Source organism: Neoarthrinium moseri, assembly GCF_022829205.1.
Source record: "Neoarthrinium moseri strain CBS 164.80 chromosome Unknown scaffold58_Wmoseri_CBS_16480, whole genome shotgun sequence".
NCBI lineage: Eukaryota > Fungi > Ascomycota > Sordariomycetes > Amphisphaeriales > Apiosporaceae > Neoarthrinium > Neoarthrinium moseri.
The window spans coordinates 218,668-231,160 of NW_026055172.1; the positions used below are offsets into that span (position 1 = coordinate 218,668).

Here is a 12,493-nt window from a genome sequence, read left to right on the forward strand (position 1 = left end):
AGGCCACACATCCGACCATGGTCTTGAAGAGTCAAGCGATGGGTTACCAAATGTAGAAATAAGTCAGTTCGATTGTGCCGGTCAGCTAATCGCATCCCCGGGTGGGAGCGATCCGTCTATGATGATGGTCCTCCTCTAACCGCAACGAGACCCTTCGAGGGAAGGGCCGATACCACAACAAAAGAAAGAATGGAATTTGCAAAACAACTCGCGGTTCATATACAGATGGGTCTGAAGGTGTTATCCTCTACTTCCTCCCCGGCCATCCATCGTCTTTCCTGCACGCATCCAGATAGGCTTGGTCCGGCTTTACTTCTTCTCCGGGTCCTCCAGGATACCTTCGGCTTCTAATCTCCTGCGGGCCTCCTCGAGAGCCCAGGTTTGTATCCTGCGAAATCGTTAGCACCTGATATAGCTTTGCAGCTTCCCGTAAGCGCCTAGTAATGGCATGCCAAGATATATCCAGCCATGACTGGAATATTCCCTCTCTCTGCTTTCTAATGCGAATCCGCCCCCTCACGAGCTAGTCTCGTCCGCTCGCCGCTTCCCTAAGGTCGCAAGATAACCGCTCTACATCCCACAAGTGTACGGAGAACCACTTACGAAGTATCGGGTTTGAAACCGTACGCAATGGCCGCAAGCACCAGGGAGCCGCAGAAGCCGTAGAAGAAGGGCGTCTCCCAGCCCTCCTTCTGGTACTTCTCGCCGGGCTTGACGCCAAACAGCCAGCCGCTCGGGGGGTCGTACTGGGGGCCGTGGCTGGCCTTCTGGGTGGCAGTGGCGGAGAAGGACCGGGTCGCAGCGCTGGTGGTGAGGGCGCGGCTGGCGCGGACGGCAGCTCGGACGGCGGGCATGATTCCGGGTTGTGTCTGTGTTCTCTGCGTCGGGCGCCTGCGTTGCGTGTGTTGGTGGGCGGCGACGTAAACGATTGAGAGCGGTAGAGTGGAGAGGGGGGACCCGACCGGACGGTGAGAGGGCGAGTCGGGGGGATCGATGGGATGTCGTTGAGAGCAGCAATTGAGGAGAGCTGGGCCGGTTTCTGGCGATCCACGTTAGTCCAGCGAACCAGTGGTGCAGGACGGCCGAGCGGACGATGCGGGTCCCAGCGTCACGTGACCGTCGTGGGATTACATCAGGTCACGAAACTTTTTGAGAGCCACTGCTCCTCGTTTTCAAAACTCTTCATCACAGCAACTGTTCCGCACAAGGCTCGTAACAAGCACGAGCAGTCGCCTTGGACACAACATTCACCATGGATGCATTCTAAGCACCCGTCTCCTCACTGTAAGTCTTGAATATTTTATTGCTCTCGGTTGCCAATGGCGCCTCCCGCGGTCCCCTGATGACAAACTACTTCTTAAGAACGGCCAACTGAATTTTTTCGTGTTGATTTTCTTAAATTATCAAGCTCAACAGTCTGATACACACTACAATCCCCTATCTTCATGACATTTCATCTGCCTGCCTGGACTCTGCTGACCTGTCTGAAGTGTAGGTTCTCTCCCAGCCGGTCACCGGCGTTACAACGGGACTTCGTCGGCCTGCCGTGCATGAAGTCATGCCGGACCCAAGCACGGTTCGGTCATGCACTCTGGTACTCGCTGCTCAAGGTCACGTAGTCTGCACTATTGCTCTGGATATGTATCGTCTTGAGATGTCAAGGCACAGTTATCCTAAAAGTAGAAAAAAAGAAAAGAAAACATTTTGTTCTTCATGCAACTTGACATCTTGTCTCTTCTTCCTACGTTGTCTTTGTGGCTCTTGTAAATGGAATGACTCCTTCGCTGCCATCCTCGAGGAATTCAATGAGGACCTGGTCACACTTCCCGTTGGGTCCAATCTTGAACTCGGCTCTGGCCGATTGCCCGTTCAACGCATTGGGCGAGTTCTTCATATCGATGTGGATAACCCAGTACTCCCCAGACACATGTACAAAATCGAACGTCATTGGCCACACAAAATCAACACGCACCGCCCTCAGACGACCCGGATCATCGCCGAGGTCGATGGTGAGATCGTGGTAGGCCGGATGGGAGTAAGTCCCCGTATACTCTTTCAGTTCCAAGCCCCGGGGCAAGGCGGGGTTCGCTCGGCCTGGATAGAGCTTGTCTATCGCCTTGTCGAACTGTTCTAGGCTGCTGTTGAGTGCTTTTTCGAATCTGTGTAGAACGTAAGCAATGGTTCAGCCCAGACGCTCTTCCTTTCACTTACTGAGACGACCAGTCGTATCTCTCGCTCTCCGGGATGGCCAGTCTGTCGTTGATCAGCTTCCAGGTCAGTAGCCTGCCCGCGAAGTTGCTCGTGATAGCCGTGTTGCCCATGGCCACGATGCCGTACTTGAGGTCGGGGAAGAAGAACACGTCCGCGCCGTATGCCTCCATCCCGCCGCTGTGCGTGTACATCCTGTGTCCCTTATAAGTGTTCGTATGCCAGCCGAGGGCGTAGCTCGAGGGCCCGTCGAGCCCCTTGCCTTCCGCAGAGGGCACCATCCTCGGCGTCCTGATGGCCTTGTGTCCCTCCTTGCTCAGAGGCGCTGCCTCGTTCACCAGACAGCGTATCCACTTGGCATAGTCGAGCACATTGCTCACCACGGCCCCGGCGCCGCTCGCCTCCTGCAGCTTCAGCCACGGCACCTCCTTGTAGCCGCCCTCTTGGTCCTTGTACTCCCAGTAGTAGCCCCTGGCCAGGTCCTCGGGCGCCTCCAGCGCGGCGTCGAGCGAGAAGTACGTGCTGCGCATGCCGAGGGGCTCCCAGATCCACTCGCGCATGACGTCGCCGAGCCAGCGCCGCGTCAGCGTCTGGATCGCGTGCGACAGGACCATGAACATCAGGTTGCAGTACTTCCAGCGGGTGCGCGGCTCCAGCACCATGGGCAAGTCGCGCAGGCTGCGCGTGATGTCGCGCACCGCCGTCACATGGGCATCGGGCCCGCTGCGTGCCGGTAGCGACTTGTCGTGCCGCGGGAACCCGGTCCGGTGCGTCAGCGCGTCCTCGATGGTGAGGTGCTCCTGCGCCCAGGCATACTCGGGCTGGAGCACGAAGTCGTCCCGGATGAGCTGCGAGATGGGCGTCCGCCAGGTCACGCCCGGGTGCGCGTCCGAGTCGACAAGCAGCGAGAGCACGGCTGCCGTGAAGGCCTTGGTGGTGCTGCCGCTGTAGAACAGGGTGCTTGGTGTCACCGGGGTCGAACCAATGCTGGCGTTTCCATAGCCCTAATCTCAATCAGTTTGAAGTTCCGGTAGAAGATTCTCGCTCTCGCTGAGAGTCTGGGTGAGATGATGTGGTGTTTATCCCACAGCAGCTGATATCCGTGGGACTGAAGACCACGAGTCGAGAGCAATCTTCCAAGAGCATGTCTAGAGATAACTACTGTGCCTTGACATACAGATAACTCATTGAGCAATTATATACATCATCCTCAGAGAGGGTTTGCCTCAAACAGCTCACGATACCTTCTGCTCACCGTGGGGTGTCATCTGAACAGAGGGGTGGGTTGGGCACTCACAGCAGCCCACGTATCATCTCCATCAACGACAGCAATTGCGAGTCCAGGGACATGCCATTGCTCCAGAGTCTTGACAGCGAGTTTCTCAAAGTCTGCATCCAGCGGATCCCGTCGACCTCCAGACATGACCTTCTGGGATGCTAGCGCCGTGCCTAGCAGTAGGTCCAGCAGTAACGTGCCAAGACCGAAGGAAGGCTTCATGGCCACTTAGCCGAGGAGAAACGACGAGTTATGTATTTTCAGCGAGTAGCGAAGTGACAGCCCATCTGCAAGGGCCCTTCTGTTGCCTGTCGGATCAGAACATAGGAGCTGTGTAATGTCGGGAGCTGATTGGTCTTTCCGGCGTCGACGTTGGAAGCTGCGCATACCCCGCGGCCAAAAGAACCCCGACACACAATCCGCCGTTTCCACGTTATTCCCTAGGTTGTTACTGCGGCGAGGTTTAGAAAATATGACTTCCAACGCCATCACTAACAATGATTCAATCCTTGTGGACGATAATTATGTTACTGCATTGCATGCATTGCAGAAGAAAAATGATATGCCAGAGATCATAGTAAATTCACCATCAACCCTCGAGTTACAGTCTCGGCGTTTCTCGATATAGCATGACTACGTTTAACCTGCGGAATACTACGGGCCCCAAAGCTGTAAGTGAGGATTTTAAGTCACGCTTCAGGAAGAGAGAGCCCAGGAATATCAGGAAAACCCGGCAACAAAACTCGCTCCTGTGGCAATGTGCTTATTATTAGCGGTTGTATTGGATTGGCCTGCTGCATGCTTACAACCTGGTAAGGACCTACATATCGTTGTCCTCCAGTCACATTGACCACAAGGGACCTGTGCCACACTTCTGCATATATGTATCTGCAATGACCTTGCAGATTCCCAAAGGAGAATCAAGGCGCAAATGCGGACGAATGAAACCACATCAATAAATATCTCGTTAATGATCATGGACTCGGTAGCTTAGTATGGTGCGTCTAAGCGAAAGTTCCCAGACGCAGGCAACACAGCCAGAAAAAAAGGGCCCTTGATAGCTTTCAGCATCGCGTACACAGTCATGGAAGATCAATCTTCCTGAGGTCCTTGCAGGTCTTTAGGATCATGCGACAAATGCCTGCGGCGTGGCTGGGCAGCGATCACTGCAACGTAGGGGATGCAGAGTGATTCCTGACCCAGTCTGATCTGACAGATAAGGAACGCAACTAATCTTGATACTGCTATTCCTGGCAACTTGGGCATGACGGAACGGCGTGGGAAGGATCGCGGCGAACGCATCAACGACGCCTTCCTACCCGTCGTTCCGATCTCCATCTAGGGGCAAGACTATAACCTTTGTAGGCGCCAGCTCGGCATCCCCGCCACACGCAGGCGCTGCTGTCCGTAACAGCGCCACCTTGCCGTCGAACAGAAGCAGTCTATATGTCTTGTCCCTCCAAAGTTTCGTTGTGTTATTATGGGGTACAACCTAGGTCTGCTTGGTGTGCTAACTGCGCCGCGTTTCGATGGGTGATTCATATGGCGGTAATGGAGAGATTCGCTGCGGGGCATCGCGGGGCAGTATCAGATACGGCCACGCATACTCACACTTGAACCAAGCTGTTATGCTCAACCAAACACCTGATGTAAATTTGTTGCTATGGCGGTTGGGCGCCCAACTGAATGTAAAGAATCAATCGCATCGATACTTCTCTAAATAGAATTCCTCACACGGGTGTTATTACCAAAGGTTCACGTCGCTGGGCGCTGTAGCATACTCCATTATAGCACATCCTGGATTCAACCGGGACGTTGCTACTACGGTAGTTTCAGGTGGTTGGTTTCAGAAACGCCTGAAGCGGCAACGCCCTTCACCTTGATATTGGGAGTGCTAATTCTTTCGTTTCGCTGATGGATGCTACCAATGTTTCCGAGTGTCCAGCTTGTGTCCTGCGATTGGGGGAAGAATAGCCAAAACCACATACTGACGTTCACCGCCCAAAGCATGGTTCACAGTGGTGGCTCAGTTCTAGAGAGGCCTAGACTCCTCGGGGGAATCGCCCATGGTGCAAACCCAGCGTGCGGATGGTGGCGCCGAGCTTGACTCAGAATTAGGCTCTGTACTGCCGTACTGAGCCACCATTACTCCCTCCGATGCTTTTTTGCTCAGAGCTAACTACAGGTCGTGTGTGCAAGGGATTAACTTTCAGCGCATTTGGGTTTCATTCACTGGATTCTACGGGGCTGCTCTCAGTGGACTTGCGCGCCGAAGCGCTCACCATCTGACTTGATCGATTTGCTGTGTCCTCCCATGGGCAAAATGAACCAGCCCTGGTTGTGCTGTGAGTTGACGAGGGTTTGTATTGGTGCCTAGCTTGCTAGGTCCTCATGGACAAAGAAGAAACGCGTCGAAAGTCCGGATTCTCATTACTAGTATGTATACTACTGTAGGACCGTGTCTCTCTAGTGAACCCCGCTGTGCAGACTGGGCGTTCAGCCCACTACCGGCAAACGCAAAGTATCGCAAATGTCCCTCTTTAGAACTCCGTGAGTTCAGACCCAAAGCAACCGGTACGCCTTGCAAATCGAAATCGAAGGAAGGAAGAAGAGAAAGAAAAAAAAGCCCCATGATGGGATGGAGGCACAAGCGCGAACTATTCCTGCATAGTTCAACGCGTTGCACAACAATTTGAATCCACCAGGGAGTATTTCTTCCAGTATCAAAGAAACGAACATGGAGATCCAGAAGCCAGTCGTGCAGGTTGAGTGAATTTTGTGTCCTTCTAAGCATTCGGGACAAAACAACGAGATGTCTAGACTCAGACGGCTAGTCGTCCTAGTCCACGCGCGTCAATAGTCCAGACTCCCCAATCTTAATAGGCAGACTGGGCGCAGGCTCTTTCTTCTGGGAGCCGTCGTACGTTGTGAAGTTGTGTCGATGCCAGTAGCCCTCCTGCGGGATGGTCTGCACCTTCTGGTCCGGGGGGATCATCTCGTGTTTCAGATCCCAGCCCGCACGTCGACAGAGTTCCGCAACGACGACATCGCAGTCGCCGAGGAGGTCAATATCAAAGTTGATATGGCTGACGGGTGTCCTCGATATGTAGATCTGAGGAATGTGCGGGGGTAGGTAGGGAACTACCTCAGAGACGGGGGCGACCTTGAGAGAGGTTCCAATGACAATGACCAAATCCACGAGGTCCTTGTCGTGCTTCACCAATCGATCATGAAACGTGTCAGGGAGAGCCTCGCCGAAGAACGTGATGTCGGGCTTCATCACACCGGCTTGGGGGATGTCGAAGTTGTCATCGTCATCGGTGTCGTCGGAGTTGTACCGCGACCGCTTGCCCGACGAGGACCTCTTACCACCTCGCTTGCGCTTGGAGGTGCCAGCAGCACGAAGAGTGGAGATGCACTTGTCACAGCGGGGGATCCTTCCTTCCTTGATGTCGGAAAAGATGGCATCGCCGATGACCTTGTGGCCACATTTTTGACAGGTGGCGGTCGCAAATGACCCGTGGCACTGGATCAGCTTGTCGGGCGAGATACCCGCGTTCGCCTCGATATTATCAATGTTCTGCGAGTAGTTGGTCAAGAGCTTGCCCTTCTGCTGAAGCATCGCGATGAATGCGTGCGTGGGCGAGAATTTCTTGGTGTTAGGTAGAATGTCCTTGGCCACAGTGTAGAAAATGGTGGGATCCTCCCGGAAGATGTCAATGTTAAAGACCTCTTGCGGGTCGTTGATGGGCAGGTCAAGGTTCGCCAATTGAGTGTATAGGCCATTCTGAGCAGATCGAAAATCCGGTATACCAAGAGACGTTGAGATGCCCGCTCCGGTCAGGACGATGATGTTCTTGGCATTTTGGATCAATGAGACAGCATCATTGACGGTGTTGTACTTCATGAGCTTGGCGCGTTTACTCAGCTCGCGACTCAAGGCCAGGGTAAGTAGGCCGTAGTACTGATCATCATCTGCGCCCTCGAGAAAAGGCGGCGGCCGAACACCGAATGCCGTGATCATCTTCTTTGCAGTGATGTCTCCGCTGAGAATGGTGCGCCTGCAAAACTCCTCCGGTCCGACGGAGCGCAGTAGTTGGCGATACTTGACTGCTTCATTAGGGTTGCAGGCGTTGGGATCTATGGCAATGTTAGAAGACACTAAGAATCGCGTTGCGACGCCTGAATTGTAATTCCAAAAGTAGAACATAGTGGAGAGGCTTAGTTACCATTCTTGAAACAGGACTCGTCAGCGAGGTCATCAATAATATCCTCAAAGATGGACTCCGTTTCCCACGTCTCTTCAAGATCGTTGACTCTATGCTCCAGCTCAGATAGGTGAGGGTGCTGGTTCTCAATAGCCTCCCTCATAGAGAGGTGGGCTACTTGCTGATCGTCATCAACGGGGATCTCCTCAACCTTGATTTGGACCTTGGGCTTGGGGCCTCTCTTCAAGCCAGGACCCTTCACGCCAGGGCCCTTCAAACCAGCGTCCTTCAGTCCGGGGACCTTCGGCTTCACGCCAGAGCCCTTCGGACGGCCGCGGCGGCGTTTGACTGGCTGCATGGTTGATGAAGAGAGAATTTTCGTTGTTGTTGGGGAAATGGCGGATGTGAAAAATGTGTAAACGGAAGGGAACAGAGTGAACTTGGAGGTGGATTGTGTATGGAGAGTGTGTGCGTTGGTTGCAGTTAACGTAAAAGTGCTCTGCACCGCGATACTTCTAGTAACAGAAGACTTGCCGAAAGTGGCAGAGGCGAGAAGCAGAGGTTCTGCGGATGCGACGCAGATAGGTGGGTTTCCCTAAGACGCGAAGAGAAAATACGAAAAAAAAACTGGTCTGGCTCGCAGTGGGACTTTTGCAGAGTTGCAAAATTCACCAGAACGAGGGTGGTCAAGAAACCTCGAGTTGACGCGTGTTGCGGACTAAGTAAATGAGGTGTATGTTTTGGGAGGGTGGGAATTAATTGGGTGCAAGTAGGAGAGGGAGAAATAAAGAAGCAGAGGGAAGGCTTTGAAACCAAGATGTTCGACTAAGCGAAGTCCCGATAGGCCCAGCCAGGCTAAGTGCCACTTCCACACGATCCGTCCACACAGTCGACGGCGTCCATCGACTGCAAAGGCGCCTGGGGGTGGACACTGCTTGTTTAAGTTCCCTAACTATGCCCAGCGGTTTGCCAGGAGATTAAAAACCTCTGTTTGCCGACAATCCAAGGCATGCAGAATCCTCTGACGGCCGCTTGTCTCTCCTCCTGCCCGTCTGCTCTAATTAATCCACGCAGAGCGATCAATAGCACCACTAGCGGGACTCTGTCGCCCTAGTACCAGATGAGATTTGGACTATCTAACTTATCTATCTATCACCTTAGTTTTTGGTGTCTTTCGACCTTGCGGTCAGACGATTATCTGATGTCGATGTCGATGTCCGGGGCCCATTTGGTTGTACGTGGCAGTCGATTCCTGCTGGCAATCCTGGCACAGACAGCCTTTGTTGCAAGTATACCCTCCTCGCTGCCATTCGTCTGTTGCTCCAAATTTAGTCATCGGCCAGTCGCAATGCCTGCCGCCTAATAATCACATACATGTGACACCTAATAAACTGGGGACATGCGGCCAAGGCCGGCGGGCTGATTGTGAAAGAAAGGTAGGTAGTCACTGCTCAAAGCCGACTTGTTATAGAATGGGTTACTACTCTATAAATGATAAGTTCAAGCAAGTCGTGCGAGGAATTTCAGAGCAAGTTCAGAATGGCGCAAATACAGTGACGGGGGTGTGTTCAGCCCTTGTACACATCTTTGGTGCCGCATGTTAGGCCCCGAAGTTTGCCATATGCCGCATGGCTCAACGAAAAGGCACCGGCTTTTTCCTTGCATCTTACTGTAGCGACAAAGGCAATTCTCAGTCAAGCCACCCCTCCATGTGCTACATCGCATCAAACCTGCTATGCCTGGCCCTTGAAGAAGCCGGTATAGCTTTGCTCATAGACGAGAGTTACATCACAAGAGAGGCCGGGTTGACCAGAACCCAGTGATGAAAGTCTCGGGGTTTCTAAGTCCAATTGTCGTTCGACAGGAATGATCCGGGCCGGTGGCCGTTGCCTCTTATTGAATCTCCAAGAATGCAGTTTCCACAGTGTGGCCTCAAACGTTGCCTTTGTTCCATGCGCCCCACTATAACAACTCAACCAAATTCCCTGTCCGCCACCGCCATCAACAAGTCCCCAGAATAGGTTGTGAAATAGGACAATCGAGTTCATATGACATATTTCTGCTCCTTCAAGTGTCATAGCTAATCTTTCAGATGGTATGGCTGTTGGTTTATGGCCAAGGTGTGAGGAGCAGGGAATGTGACGGAATGAGCGGCCACATCCCAGGATCTCCGGGGCTCATCCGGAATCATGCTTGCGACATTCCTACTAGTACCCACAGAGTAAAATAATACGGCCAACATGGCCTCGACATTTCCCCAAAGTTCGAGCTGCGGCCGCCTGATCAACAGTCATTGGAGATGGCATCCAAACCTGCCTAGGCGTCGATCTGCGACCCTGTGTAGACAGGCAGGTCTACTTGCCGTGATTTCCAGCTAAGTTCTACGTCGGAAGTATGGCCCGAAGGCACAAGCTGCGAGTCTGCAATCCACCTTTGGATTGAACGCCTCCTACGAGAGATGCGGTGTCGTTGTTTTGACCGCTTATCGAACTCAATAATGGAGTCCACGGTCGAGGATCATCGTCTGATAAGATAGACTGTCGATGCACTGTACCTGTAAAAAGTCTTCTCCGGGCCTGACAAAACGTCGACGACTCCTTGTGTCAAGGCATCTGAAAATTGCCTCACAACCGAATGCTTCGAGGGTTAAGCTCAATCGACGCTGCGTTCAAGGGAAGCCCTGAACCGCGCAGGTTACGGTGTGAATTCACCCGGCCGAATCTGGGACATATGTACAGCTTCCACCACATTTGGCACTGTAGCTAGGAGATTGGTTACATGCTGCACTGTGACTCAAGTCATGTCGCCATGGCGAATCAAGTGAAAAGCAATTACTGTCCACTGCAGATCATCTCGCGTGGGTAGGTCAGCCCCCTCAAATCTTTCTCAATCATACACGGTTAGAGAAATAATTTCCTGTATCTTTCAAGCCTCGGGAACACATTGAAAAGGGAAAGAAAATAGCATAAACAAAGTACTCCCTAGCAGGTTGAAGATTGATAGGTCCGTCCGCTGGGCGCATCAAGAGCTGATACCACTCAAATTGGGCTTCAGCTAGTTGATGTGTGTGTACCGCTTTCAGGTAGAATTACCTTCATGGCTGATGAAATATGCAATGAAACAGATACGAAAGAACAACGTGTTAGTTCGCATCTCGGTTACGAATTGACACCTATAGTTCATATGAAGTATGGACATATCAGTGTAAAGCAGCCATTGTCTATACTAATGCGAACTTGTGAGCGAAGAGAACACAAGCTAAAATACCGACCACTCCGGGGGAATAAGGACTCTTCAGATTATGACTTTCACTCGTGTGGTAAGCGAACTCAAATGTATCAAAGCATCGTGCTGATTGAGGTCTTCATCTATGCGGCCTCAAACTGGAAAAGACACAATATTATCTCTACTTTCCACTCTTGCCCCAAAGGTAGGAGTGGTATGGGCTGAAGACCTGTCGTTGAATGAATGCTCTCCCGAAGGTGAGTCCTCAAACCGCATTGTAAGAAGACGACCGTGGGATTGAATAATCCAGTAGTCAAGCGTGGGTTCTTCTACCTCGAGACTCAACAACAATGGATGGGCATGAAAGAAGATGGATTTGATAACGTTGCCCTTCCCCGATCGATCGGACTCCTCCACACGTCACGTTACGCACATAAAACTACACTCGCTCTGCGGATAAGATGTTTACAACCTGTCTCAGAAGACCAGTAACTCGAGGCTGACGACATGTGCCAGCAAAGTAGTAGTAGTAGTAGAGTGTCACTCATGTATTTTTATATTTTCGATCGTAATCAAAAATTTCCTGACATAGAAGAATAGGTAGCTTTACATATTAAGTCTAGAACCCAATGCTGTTGCTTTTCGTCCTTTGGTATATCCACACACGTGTCCGTCCGGACTCCCCAAACGCCTGAATGATAAGCCCTAGTTTTGATCCCTGGAGACCCATTGTAGAGCCTAGGGTGAAGATGGCAAAGATGACAAGGGAGAAAAAGGGGAAAGAAAAAAAGGAGAGAGAAAAGAGCTTCTCGAGCTACATGAGAGCCATTTATCGACAGTAGTGTTGAGTGGTGTAGACTGCTCACGACACTGACAGCCACATGGGGTTATTAGTGCGACGGCAGCTTGAATACCAACATTTCTATTGCCCAAAAGCTAGATACAGAAAAGAAATTATTGTCTATGATTTAGAGGGAGGCTCGGGCACTTTAAGTGTCGGGACGTCCGCTTTTGAACCCTCCTCGATCGGCTCGGGCTCCTCGGTAAATGCGAGAGGAGAAGGAGATGGACCAGAGCGCGGCGGGAACTCTGCATTGCTGCGCTCTGTGACCGGAGACCAACCGGCACCCACACTACTGGCGATGATGCCGGCCATCACAGTCGTGGCTCCAAGTGCAGAGTTTGACCGACTCCTGCCCGATCTCATAGATCTGGAACGCGCGCGTGAATCCGGAGTCGGCGCAGGTGACTCCCCTGTGCTGTCCTCTCTAACAGGAGTCCGAGGTGCGGCTTCTCTCATCGAGTTCGATCTCGAATGGGAAGGGCTGCGGATCTGCATAAAGGCTTCCTTAGGATGCTTAACCGCAAATTTGAGACTGTTGATACGTCCTCCCTTGAGTCTCTTGATGAAGGCTAGTTCGTCTCGGACATCGGTAAGAGCATCGGGGTAGTAGTTGAACCGTTCCTCATCCGAAACCGTGAGACCAGGAGCACGTGACGACCGTCGCTTCAGCGAAGCGGGAATGAGTTTGAGCACGAGTGTATCGGGGATGAGTCGGATCAAGATGCCGACAGG

At 52.3% G+C, this 12,493-nt stretch overlaps 4 protein-coding genes across 4 annotated transcripts; all 4 read right to left on the reverse strand.

Annotated features, from left to right (window-relative positions):
• Nucleotides 1-309: 309 nt before the first annotated feature.
• Nucleotides 310-854, reverse strand: JN550_010780 (uncharacterized protein; the record flags this gene model as incomplete). Its single annotated transcript, XM_049309072.1, has 2 exons — nucleotides 310-388; nucleotides 604-854. 2 exons carry the CDS (start codon nucleotides 852-854, stop codon nucleotides 310-312), a joined length of 330 nt encoding a protein of 109 aa, XP_049167306.1.
• Nucleotides 855-1,741: 887 nt separating this feature from the next.
• JN550_010781 (uncharacterized protein) lies at nucleotides 1,742-3,706 on the reverse strand (the record flags this gene model as incomplete). The annotated part of the gene is made up of 3 exons (XM_049309073.1): nucleotides 1,742-2,159; nucleotides 2,212-3,212; nucleotides 3,506-3,706. 3 exons carry the CDS (start codon nucleotides 3,704-3,706, stop codon nucleotides 1,742-1,744), a joined length of 1,620 nt encoding a protein of 539 aa, XP_049167307.1.
• Nucleotides 3,707-6,323: 2,617 nt separating this feature from the next.
• Nucleotides 6,324-8,050, reverse strand: JN550_010782 (uncharacterized protein; the record flags this gene model as incomplete). The annotated part of the gene is made up of 2 exons (XM_049309074.1): nucleotides 6,324-7,624; nucleotides 7,714-8,050. The coding sequence occupies 2 exons, from the start codon at nucleotides 8,048-8,050 to the stop codon at nucleotides 6,324-6,326; spliced, it is 1,638 nt and encodes a 545-aa protein (XP_049167308.1).
• A 3,828-nt stretch (nucleotides 8,051-11,878) lies between these two features.
• Nucleotides 11,879-12,493, reverse strand: JN550_010783 (uncharacterized protein; the record flags this gene model as incomplete). The annotated part of the gene is made up of 1 exon (XM_049309076.1): nucleotides 11,879-12,493. A coding segment is annotated over one exon (615 nt), but the record flags the coding sequence as incomplete, so codon positions are not given.